We start from the raw sequence: 12,310 nt of genomic DNA, 5'->3' as shown, positions 1-12,310 counted from the left end.
TTGGTAAAGAATTCCATGAACTCACATCTGTACGGAGTATGTTAATCTGAAAGGATGCAACAAATTTCTGCATACACAGTTTTCAGCAAGTTTGAAAATCCTTTTATTTGGTTAGAAAGTTATTGCATACATGCCATTTATGCTTTAGAAAATAACAATGGTGTATGCAATTATGATAAGGAGTAACCCTGTAGATACTCTCATGAGAGAGTGTGGAATCTTCCTCATGGATCTCAGATGGTCCCCACCTTTACTCCAACACAGGCTTATGAGGAAAGGGGAAGCTTAGGATAAAGGTGTTTGTATTTACTGTGCATGTTAACATGTTTTCAGTACTGGTCTCCGAATGAGAATTTCAACGTGAGCTGGAGTACAAATCAAGTAAAGCATATCTCTGGATTTGTACCATCAATTCTCTGGCTTTTCTCATGTGAGTTAGAGGTTTTGTGTATGACTGTGCATGATGTACAGTGGCATGGGAGCCACGTTGAAGAGTTTGTTGGCTTAGGTTCAGTGCTGCAAAAATACAGAATGAGCTGTGACTTGGGAGCAGTAAAGCTGTGCTCAGTGATCCTGAATTAGTAAGTCATGATGAATACAAATTGATTGTACAGGGATTGAGCCCAGAGCTGCATGAAGCTGGTTTTGTACCATCAAGACTATTTGCTCAGCCTCAGTCCCAATATACCACTTTCATTTGACAAGAAATGTATGGTTATCTTTCTATAGCAGCATTCATGACTATGAGAGAGCTCATAAAACTGTATTTCTTTTTCAGGTTGATAAGCATTAAGTTCTAAAACTAGAAAATCTGGCCATTTTTAGCAAGATATTATTTTACTATGGATGTAGAGATACTGTATTTCAGAAGATTGGGAGGAACTTTTGCTACCTAGTTTAACAATGCATATTAATATTTTAATGAAAAATGTCTTTCAGATTGAGTATCTTCAGCAAAAAAACAAAGAACTTGAAAATCGCATTGAAGATCTCTTGGACACTGAACAAAATGTGACTAGTGAGGTAGTGGATTTAAGCAATAAAAACGAAGAACTGTGTCAAGAACTGAATGAAATAGATCACTTGGCACAGCAGTTGGAAAGAGACAAAGAAATAGTGCTTGAGACTGCAGATAAGGAAATAGGAGAAGCAAAGGTAATCACTAACATGTCACAGATTGAAGGATCTGCTCCATTTTATTTGGCTTTATATCTTCTAATTGCAATGCAAGACCTATTGGCTACTGAAAGGAAGATTAAAAAGATTTTTTTTCTAGTTTTCTTAGCATCACACAGAATTTCTCATTTAGAGTCGATTAATCACAACAATTTTGTCTCTTTACTGTGTTAGGTTAGATGACTTTAGTTGAGGGTCAATCTGTTCTTTCTTCTATTAGCTTAGTATGAAATAAAATGCTGAGATACTTAAAGCTATTGCTAGGTAATGTATATTTGCAACAGCAATGAATATGTTTGGAGGGTTTTTTTCTATGAGGAGTCATGCAATGATTAATTTAATTGTTGTGCTTCAAATGACCATAGGTGTTTATATCACAAATTTTTTGTGCTTTCACTTCATAGGAGCTTTAATACTTTATAATAAGGAACTAACTATACTTTATTTCTTACCAAAATAGTCTGCTTCCTTGTTTTTTTTGTAACAAAGGAATTGTTGTCATTTTGAATATGTAACTTTTAACATATAGGTTAATTTTGGTTGATAGAAAGAAATTGAAAGAAAACACAGTGAAATACAGGATCTACAAGAAACAATAACAAGGCTTAAATCAGTAAGTAAAAATATTTTCAGTTCTTGTTTGTACCATTTTTATCATGCTGTCATCCATGTGATTGTTTCATTTATTATAAAAAAGTATCAATTTAACAATTAACAACAGAACTTCTGTAGTACTCTGAAACTCTGTTGTAAGAATTACTAATTAATGAGTGAAAGAGTTAGAGAAGCTACATCATATTGTTGCAAAAATAAACTGAAAGAAATCTCTGTAGACAGTATGGTTGATTATGTCCTTATTGTACATTTCCTTATTTCTGAAGTTATAATCTCCATTTGCCACAATCATATTTGTCACAAATGAGTTACAACATCCTAGAGGATCTTTATGTTTAGAAACTCCTTTGTCTTTTAAATGACATGTGAAAAAGTATCCAGTACTTGGCTCACTCAGAAACAAAGCATAGGGCCAGATGAAAAACATCACTATTATCAATTCTTTGAAGAATTGATAATAAACTCTTTCTTTAGGAATATATAGGAACTTGTGTGTTAGCTGAGTACAGGGTTTTGTTTCAGTCTATCTAGTGAACTTGGAAATACGAGACTACTTAATTTTCAGTGCATCGCAGGAAAGATGTGCCAGCTAGCATTTGATTGGCTTCAGAGTTGCATTGACTGAGATGCTGTATTGTAATGTACTTTAACACCAACACTGTTACCAAATGCTGTTAAAATTATTTTTTGCTTTAGTTGTTAATTTTTTTTCCTGTGTTTGTATCCCACTATCCTACTGGTTGGTTTGCTTTTCTTGTTACTGATTGCAAACTGTGTAAAAAGTAATGTTTACTTTGATTTAATAAAATATAATATAAATACAGTGAGGGCCTGCAACAAATGTTAAAGCATGAAGCATCCAGGTCAACCAGAAATAAACAGTGCTGTACATCAAAAGTTGAACAAAATGTTAAATTTTTTTCCCCAAATTTCTCTATTGGCACTTACAATTTTTATAATTTAAAATTGCTACTTCAGGATTTGTGCTCATGTCATAAGGAGAATGAGAGGCTGAATGAGGAACTCCTTGGGAAAACAGATGATAAAGTGAATCTTGAGCTGTTGTTAAACCAGCTTCAACAAGAGAAGCAAAGGCTGATAGAAAAAACAGAGAACTTAGAAAGAAAAGGTAAATCTTCAAATGTAGATTCTTGGAAATTCCTGTAATTTTTGGAATAGAATACTTAACTAGTTAACATACAGTTAATAATACTAAAAGACTTTTGATAGCTGTAAATTAAAAGAAGACTGTAGGTCTCCAGTCATAATTGAAGTGAAAACTCTTGTCATAGAAAGATATTTTCATTCTGTATGTGAGAACTGAAAGTTGAGCTTTTTACTGTGATCCCACAGGACATCCTTTTCCTAATTCTTTGGCAGTTTCATACAAAGTAATTTCCAAAACTCTTTTTATTCTCTGTTTTTGAAAAGTGAATTCAGACTGTTTCTTGAGACATCTATCCACTTAGATCTTGAAAACCTCCGGGGGTGAAGATTCCACAACATCTCTAAGCAGCCCATTCTAATGTTCCTCAATTCTCAGAGTAAAATATTTTTCCCTGTATTGTTTGTAATTGCTTGTAGCAATTAATTGCCACTGTTCCTTATTTACCTACTATGCACCTGTGAAGAAAGTGGCTCCATGTTATCTGTAAGTCCCTCCTGGTACTGTCAGTCTGCTGTTGGGTCTCCAGCTCATCTCCAGGCTGAATAAACCTAGTTCCCTCAGCTGTTCCCCCCAGAGCAAGTATTTTGCTCCCTGACAGCTTGCAGGGCCTGCCTTGAACTTAATTTATCTGCATCTTTCTTGTACTAGGAGGAGCAAACCTTAGCAGTCTCGTAAGTGTGATCTAATGAGTGCTAAATAAAGGGTAAATAATCACATCCCTCTGTCTCCATTGATACAGCCCAAGGTGCCGTGAGGCCTCTGCTGGTCTAAGAGTACTCACTCGTGTTTAGCCTACTGTCAGTCAGGACTCCTACATCCTTTTCAGCAGGATTGCTGCCTGGATGGTTGGTGGGAGTTAATCCATCCCAAATGCAAGTGTCTTTGAGGAAATTCATGACTTTCCTGTAGAGTTGGATTATTTTTAGTCTTTTTTTTTTTGTCTTCCAGAACGAGAACTTGTCCTAGAAATCGAAAGAATGAGATTAGACTGTGGTATTGCCCTAGGAGACAAATCTCCATCTCGTCTAGATGCATTTGTAAAGACCTTAGAAGATGACAGAGACTATTATAAGCGAGAGTTAGAATATCTTCAGAAAATGATAAAACGAAGGCCTAGCCCAAGCCGCAGGACTGCAGAGAAGGTGAAGTTCCTCCTGTTGAACAAGTGGAAAAAATACTGTAAATACTGTAGAAACATTTAAGAAGCCATCAGATATACTCTCAACTTCAGTGGCATTAAATGACTGTAGTAGTTTTCTGTACTACATTCTTAATGCAAAAAATCAGCTGAGAGACTCCAATGAACTTGCCTTTTTCTTTCCATGTTACATTTTTCAGTAACATTGATTAATTATTGATCAGTTTATTTGAAATAAATAGAATAAGATAATAAGCAGAAAAAGGTTGAAATCTTATTGCTTGCTGCTTTCCTTTTTCTTTTTAACAGTTAGTTCTTGTTTAGATTATACCACCAGTGCCAGGCTTTTTCTTGCAATTAAAATTATTTTGAATATATTTTTTATGTATTACTAATAGAAGGAGTTCTTTTTTGGTATTAGTTCTCCAGATGTTTTAATTAGCAAATTTTAACATAAATTTATTGATCACTTTTCAGAGTGAAGAGCTTAAATCAATCTCCAGAGAAAGAGATGAGCTGCGGTCCATGTTAGACAGATTTGAAAAACACGTGATAGAGATTCAGTCCAATGTCAAATTATTGACTGCAGAAAGAGATAGATTAAATGTTCTTTATGAGCAGGTAAGAAAAAATTGTTTATAGTTAACATTGAAATAACCAATTAACACTTGTACTGTTGGATATTTAAAATGAAAAACCTAGTAGAATAGAACCAGGACTAATAAAATACATGCCTATTTTTATTACTAATTAATAAAATCATGTATTCTAGTTAGTTTTATTAACTTGAAAGCCGTTATAAATTATTATACTGGCATTTGGAAATGATAAACATCAGAAAAAATCAGTATAATGCATGAGAACGATGTGTAAAGATACAGCAAGAATGCAAGAAAGGAGTAGTTAACTGATAAGAGAACAGTGAAGTTAGGCTATGCTTGGGACAGTAAAAGAATTATGATTATTTTGACAGTGTAAGTTGTCATACCACTTAGTGATTTAGGGAATACATTTTAGTTATCTAGGGAAAAATAAGACTGTAATAGGTTATTGTAATAACAGCATTTTGTTATATTACAGTCCATATGTATGTATGCTAATGAACAATAATCTTTTGAAGTCTCTGAGTGAATTGAACAGGATGAGAAGAGAAGCAAAACACAATTTAGTTTCTCAAAGTCACGTGGAAGAAGAAAGAGATATTGCACTGACTGACTTTAGAAGACTAATGGCAGAAAATGAAAGTCTTGGAGAAAAATTAAAGGTGAACTTTTATAGCTTCATTGCTTACAGTGAGGTGGCATATAGGGAAGGCTTCTAAAATAATGCTGTGTTTGTGTTTGGCCATTTGTCAGTTCCCCTTTTCAATACCTTTTGATTTCAAACCCATTTGAGAGAGCTCAATGAATTTATATTATTATCTATTATTACTATTATTATTATTATTATTTTTAATTGCCAAATTTTCCTGTAAACACAGTCCCAAGCTGGGAGCTGGAGGAAAGGAACATGCTTTAAAGTATTTAAGGGCAAATGTGTCATCACCTTGTGTGTGAGACCTAGATATGGAGGCCCAGCCACGATATTTTTTGTGTATGCACTACTTTGAAGATGCTTGTGTGTTGTTGTTGTTGTGGAAGAAATCATGCACTTCACTGACAAGCGAGAAGCAACAATATATTTTATTCACTTAAGGCAATGAGTTTTAAAAATTCAGTGGTAAATGCAACGGTGGTTTAACAAGATTTGATGGCAAGGTGCACTTTTGCTGCATAGAGACCAAGGTCAGACAAAACTGTCAGGGAGACCCTGCCATTGAATCATGAGGGTCAGAAGGGTCTTCTTGCCTTACAAACTCCTCAGAGGAGTGTGGCTGGATCCTGAAGGATTGTAGCAATCCATCCTTTATGTCACTTAGCTAATATTCCAGCATTTCAGTGTTCTGATTCCCAATGCGCTAAGGATTGTCTCTGCCTCGACAAATAATCTTCAGAGGCTTCCTGGCTCAAAGGGAGATTGGAGATCCTGGTGTGCAGCCTGCTGCCACGCAGGAGGGCTCAATGGGCCTTGGGCCATCCACTATTCATGGACTAAGATGATTGACTTGTATTTGCATATCAGCAGCCACATGCTCATCTAGCCCTCAGCTGCTGCTGAGCAAGATTTCCAGCCCTTAGCTATGTGCTGTTAGCTCTCATTCCAGAGTCTCCCTTAAACTGGATGCAGCTATCAGGAGGGCCACTAGTGGCTATTGCTTGACCCAAAAAAAGCAGTGTGGCTGGGTGGAGCACACTGTCACCGTCACATATGGTTCTTATCCTACAAACTGGGTACTTTATGGGCTTTTTCATTTTAGCTGATCTGTAGTTACCATTGCATTTTGTAGCAGAGTCTATTTTAAATGGGACATAACTGAACCATGAAACAAATTCACTGCAATCCAAGTTCCTTTATTTTTGACCTTTAAAAAACTATTTGTTAATGCTATGATTTTCCTGTTAATCTGACCTTGACAGGCAGCCCAGGAAAATGGTGGAATCACCAACCTTGGAAATGTTCAAAAAGCATGGGGGCATGGCACTTAGGGATGTGGTTTAGTGTTGAACGTGGCAGTGCTGGGTTAATAGTTGGACTCAATGTCTTAGAAATCTTTTCCAACTTAAATGATTCTATGGTTCTATGACTGTGTGATGTCTGGTATTAATGTGCATTAATGTCTTATTTGGTTGTAGTCAAGAGCATATGATTTCAGGGGGGTTTGTTTCCCTGACTTCTTTATTGGTCATTAATATAATGTGTGGAGGTTTTTAAAATGTTTTGAAAATTCAGAAATTTAAAATCATTTTAATGGACTTATCCCAAAACAACATACATTAACAGTGACTGTATGATGAATGCTTCCATAGCTGGACTTTACTACCAAAAAAATAAAGACCTGTTGTGTATCTGAATTCAGTGGCAGTAAATCTGACCTCTTTGCTTAAAGCATGTGCATGCAGTGGGGTAGAGATGTGTTTCCAGAAGAAAGCTCCATCCTTTCTTCTTGTAGGTGACTACCAATGTTTTATATGTGTGCCACTTCAAACTACCTTCACAAACACACTAATCTAAGGTATTTCTAGGAAATCTGAGAGTTTGTTTAATAATTACACTGCAGTTATGCACAGAAGTCAGGGAACAGATAAGTAATCTTAAAAGTTTCTTCATAGGTTTAGGGAAAGGCCAGTTAGCTTTGTAGTGTGCCTTACATTTTGTAATTAATACTATTTGAATAAATTTATTTAAAATGTCTTAGGGCACTAAGATATACGTGCATGCAACCTGTAGCTCAGTAAACTCTACAACAACTCACAAATATTAATTTGGTTGGGACCAAATATAAATATACTATTTAAAAAAATCTAAACCAACAACCAAAACCAAAATCAGTGATGTTATAATGTATTTTCAGCTAATATTCTGTAGTTTTACAGAGAGAGCTTTGCATTTGGTCATTCATCTAAGAATGTAAAGCAGTATTTTCTGAAACATGAAGCTTAAATTCTTCTGATCAAATCTAAAAGTCTGTCTTGTTTCATGTAATTCTGTATTTCTCAGATTCATCAAGAAGCAGCAAACCTTGAAAAATCAAAGCTGCAGCATGATATTTCAGAATTGGAGAATAATATGCAAGGAGTAAGTGCATTTTTAGGAAGTAAGATTTTATTATTTCTAAACTAGACTGTTCCAGAAATTAATTTTATCATCTGTTTTCAGCTTAAATTTATTTGAAAGCCAAGTTGTGGTAGCTTTCTGCAATAATAATGTGTTTGGTTATTTATTTTAAATTGCAGCTTGAGATTGAAAAGTGTGAACTAAGGACTACAGTCTCTATCCTGAAAGAAAGAATAAGCTATTTGGAAAATGAATTAAAACTGAAGTCCAGTAAACTTGCCCAGACTTCTGATGATTCTTCTCAATTTAAAGCTGAGATTTGCTCACTTCAGTAAGTCTGATACAAAATGTGGTTAACTTTCACAGATGCTAGGATAATTTTGTTTATGCTGTGACTGTATAGCAGAGTTGAGTTCCTGGGAAAGACTATAATTATAAATATTTTAAAAATCACTTGGTACTGCTTGTATGTTAAGGAAGAGTAGGTGTAGAAGTGCTGTGGTAGCTTTTCACAGCAAGCTTCTCTTGGACTTATTTGATGACCAGATACGCTGATAATTTTTATGGCTCATCCTAGAATTGTTTCCTCCAATAACCATGTTCTCTGCTTATGAATGTAGTAGAACTGAAAATTTCTGAAAGGATTTCCAAACACCGTTGAAAGGAAGACAGATGCCTTTGCAAACAGCAGCAGTAAGACTTACAGTTTTGAGGATTGACATCTTATGATCCACTGACACAGAGTCTGTGGGGATTTGACCAGCTTGCTTGGAACTGGAGGATTCAAGTATCCACGTGTATTTTTAAGGCCTATTTAAACTTGCAGCATTTTTTAAACTTGTTTTAGCAAAGAGCTCCCATCAGCTGCCTAAAAGTCATAGAACAAGAAAAAGGCTTAAAGAAAGTGAAAACAGTATTGAATAAATCTGGGCAGAAATTTGAAAACAGAGGTGGAAATGAGAGCTGTTGATGTAACAGATCACTACAGGGTAGGTAATGCTGTAGATGACATCTTTTGGGTGTTTTACAAGGGAAACCAGGGTCTGTGTTGTATCCCTCATTCCCCACCTGAGCAGTACTACACTGTAACAGCCCAGCACCTGGGGGATTACTATGAAGAACTGAGGCTGAGCAGCAGGCCTTGCAGTTTTCATCTAATGCTCCCTATTGCACAAAGAGGGCTCTTGGTAAAACAATTAGTGTATTTGCTGGTAAAATTGTGACAACAATCATAAAAATTAAAAATCTTGTTAGGTTCCTTTAATTCCAGTGTAAAGCATTGATACTGCAAAAAGAAGATAAGGAATAGGGCTACAGTCATTTTAGCATTTGGTTTTACTTTGTGCATGGTGGCAATGCTGTGTTTGCCCCCCTGCCCATTTTTTTTCCCCTCTAAAGTTTCACTCTGAACTGGATGAGAGTAATCTTTATTCAGAAACATGCTGTGTTCTTTATTGCTGAGGTTTTTTAAGAATAAAAAGTTTCTCTAGCTTTTGTGGGATCCCACTTGAGAGGGATTTTTTCTTTACCTGTTTCATAAATAATCCATTTAGTTACTTTGGAGCTTTGTTTTGTTGGGATTTTTTTTCCTAAGTCACTTTGATATTTCTTTCCAAGAAAAACAACAATGTAGGTAGATGATTTCATATATCTTTCATGCATTTTATTTTTTAAAAGTAGGATCAAAACTGTAGCTGTCAATTTGGTTGTTTCTTAAAATGTGGTATGGCCGATAATCACTGCTAAGAGCTGCATGTCAGAAGCTTTATAAAGCAAGAGTCAAAAATACAAGTAACATGATGAAGAGTAACAGAAATCAGAGGAAGTGAATGTTTCAGGTTATCATGGTGGCTCCACCAAGATTCCATTACTCCATTTTGCTTTGATGTTGAAGTGGACTTGCAGCAGGGGTCCAGAGCAACCAAGTGGTGTTGGCCTCAGCAATCCTTCACTCCTTCCTCTCCTCAAGGGAGAGGAGGGGTTAATATGACACAACCCCATGCTGCTGGTTGGTTATACAGCCCTGTCAGGAGGTTATGATGGAACTGCTTCGGCACTTGAAGCAGCTTAAGAGCAGAAGTTGAAGAGCTGGAATAGGTCCCAAACTTCTTTCAACTCTAGACTGATTTTCCAGGCTCTTAAATGACCAACTCCAGAGGTCTGTTGAAGATTTACAGCACCGACTGTCCCTCAAAAAGGATGAACTGCAGACAGCTCATGAAGAAATTGTAAAGCTGAAGGAGATAATAGGTAATCTATAATTATTTTTGTGCTCATTTCCTGTTTTTAAAATAGAAAGCACTTATTCTTTTATTTTTAGATAGCTTAAACCAGAGGAGCACTTCACAGGATGAAGCAGTCAGTGTGCTGAGGAGTACAATTAGTGTTTTGGACAAAGAAAAGGACAGTCTTCAAGAAACCGTAGATGAAAAAACAGAAAGAATTGCATGCTTAGATGACAACTTAGCTAACAAGGTATGTCCAGTAAAAGTAAAAGTACTACTTTGCATTCCACCTGGGGATTTTAAAGCAGTTACATTTTAGGGAGACATTTTGCCTTGATGACAAAGTCTGTGCAGAGCACATAAATGCTATGCTTGGACCCAGCCGATGCACAGTCTATTTGCCAACTCAATAGCACTTTAATTAGGAATGTTGCTGTATTCCCTAAATACTCCAAGAAAATAAGGAAGCATTTGTTCACATTTTGCATGTGCAGGCATTTATTTAGATATAAAGTACTAGCCTGAGGTGACAAAATCTATAGCTGACTTCCATCTTTTTTGATGACAAGACAATCCTTTCTTGGTAAAGAAAAAAAACTTGGAAATTACTTATTAGTGAAGAATTAAAATAAAGGTTTACATTAAAAGTTCTTTAACTTGAAGTATTCTGTTATGTTGCAATATAATAATACCTAATATGCCTTTTGATTTTTTTTAATAGGAAAAAACAATTGCTCATTTACGTTTAACACTCTCTGAGTTGGAGTCCTCAACAGAGTAAGTAAAGAGTAGGATGCCTTCTTTGGAGGCTTTGTTTTATGTGATAGTTTCAAAGTGAAAGTAGATGGCTATTTTAGTTATTTTGATGAAATTGAGTCAAGTAGAGGAGTGTAGTGTGTTGAGAAAGATGTACACAGCTTTTGAAGACACTTCCTCTGCAATTATATTGCAGGCTGCTGAGAAACGGTTACAACAATAATTAACAATTGCTTGTCTGTATTCATTTCCCTAAATTGGTAATGTTTCCTAACTCTTAGTCAAGAAGTAGCTTTCTAGCACTCCACTAGATATTGATTGACCCAGGTAAGATTCAGAGCCAAACTCTTAATGATTGGCAATTTCATTCTTCTAGCTTAAGCTACCAGTACAGTCTTAATTTATGTAGTTTTTAGCGGGGCTTCCTCTGATCTTTCATTCTTTCCTCTTTTTAAGCATGACTTTTTAAACCATAGCATCTTAAAAGAAAAAATTTAAACACCAATATTTAAACATTTGAAGACCAATGTAACTGAATATTTGCTACATTGATGCATGAACTATATGTGACAAAAAAAATGCAAAAGTTTAATTTATGCATATTTATATTTCTAATTTTTTGTTTAATCTTTTCATTACTCTTTTGATAATTGTCCTTCAAGTGTAAATTATTTGTCTTCCTTTATGGCTTATAAATATGCAATTACTGTAATCACTACTGTAAACACAAATAAACACAGGTATCTGTAATTGCTCTTTGTCTAATAAAATACATCTTAGCAGATACATCTTCAAAACTGAAGATTAAATCCATTTTACCTCTGTATATTGACATTTTACATACTTAGTTCACGTTATATTTAGACTCAGTTTGTCATCATTCAGAGTGCAAGAATTTTGCCTGATTATTTTCAGCAGTATGTGGTATAGTACAAGAAGGAACAACGTTAATAATGTTTTCACTTGATAGCCAGATGCAGAACATGCTGAGCAACAGAGACCGTGAGATATCCAGCTTGCATCGCCAGCTTGATACATCCCAGCTAGAGCTTGCAGAAATGGAAAGAGTAAAGGAAATGGCTCTGAAAGAAAACAGGCGACTGCAAGATGACCTGGCTACAATGGCCAGAGAAAACCAGGTATAAAGACAGTACATGGTACTGCTGTATTAAACCATTTATGGTTTGCTTGCATCAGAACTGCTACATCCTCAATTTTGATTGATGTGTTTAATGATTGGTATTTCTTGAGCACTGGGATGTTGAAAATCACTAGGCAGAAACTGTAAAAGCAGTACTTCAGATACTTAGATATAGTCAATGCAGTGGGGGAGAAATAGACAAGCTTTCAGTCTGGTCACCTTTCCTCAGATTAAAAAAGAAATCTAAATAAAATAAATCTAGGATGTTATTGTTTATAATATAATGAAATTATGTTAATTGGTTATATCACTTGGCAGTTGGTATTTAATTGGTAAAAACTGGGTTTTATTATCTGTGGAAGTGATTATTGAGAGAGAGAAGGAAAGCCCAAAAGCAGACATCAGATTGTCAGGTAAAAGTGAGAGGGAGAGGAAGG

The 12,310-nt window shown here is 35.4% G+C and overlaps 1 protein-coding gene across 1 annotated transcript in view; it reads left to right on the top strand.

The window, feature by feature from the left end:
- The window catches only part of CEP135 (centrosomal protein 135), a gene marked incomplete at its 3' end in the record, with an annotated part of 32,014 nt that overhangs the window by 6,755 nt on the left and 12,949 nt on the right, over positions 1–12,310 (top strand). Inside the window, exons 8-19 of the mRNA XM_082281491.1 lie at positions 940–1,155; positions 1,724–1,789; positions 2,770–2,920; positions 3,908–4,101; positions 4,575–4,718; positions 5,218–5,361; positions 7,695–7,772; positions 7,931–8,082; positions 9,886–10,001; positions 10,072–10,226; positions 10,698–10,753; positions 11,703–11,871. Coding sequence (XP_082137617.1) covers positions 940–1,155; positions 1,724–1,789; positions 2,770–2,920; positions 3,908–4,101; positions 4,575–4,718; positions 5,218–5,361; positions 7,695–7,772; positions 7,931–8,082; positions 9,886–10,001; positions 10,072–10,226; positions 10,698–10,753; positions 11,703–11,871 — 1,641 coding nt within the window. The remainder of the gene's footprint in view (positions 1–939; positions 1,156–1,723; positions 1,790–2,769; positions 2,921–3,907; positions 4,102–4,574; positions 4,719–5,217; positions 5,362–7,694; positions 7,773–7,930; positions 8,083–9,885; positions 10,002–10,071; positions 10,227–10,697; positions 10,754–11,702; positions 11,872–12,310) is intronic.

The sequence above is a fragment of the Coloeus monedula genome (genome assembly GCF_965178545.1).
Source record: "Coloeus monedula genome assembly, chromosome: 5".
Taxonomy (NCBI): Eukaryota; Metazoa; Chordata; class Aves; order Passeriformes; family Corvidae; genus Coloeus; species Coloeus monedula.
Note: the sequence above shows the minus strand (reverse complement) of the source record. Positions and strands in the feature narration are given on the sequence as shown.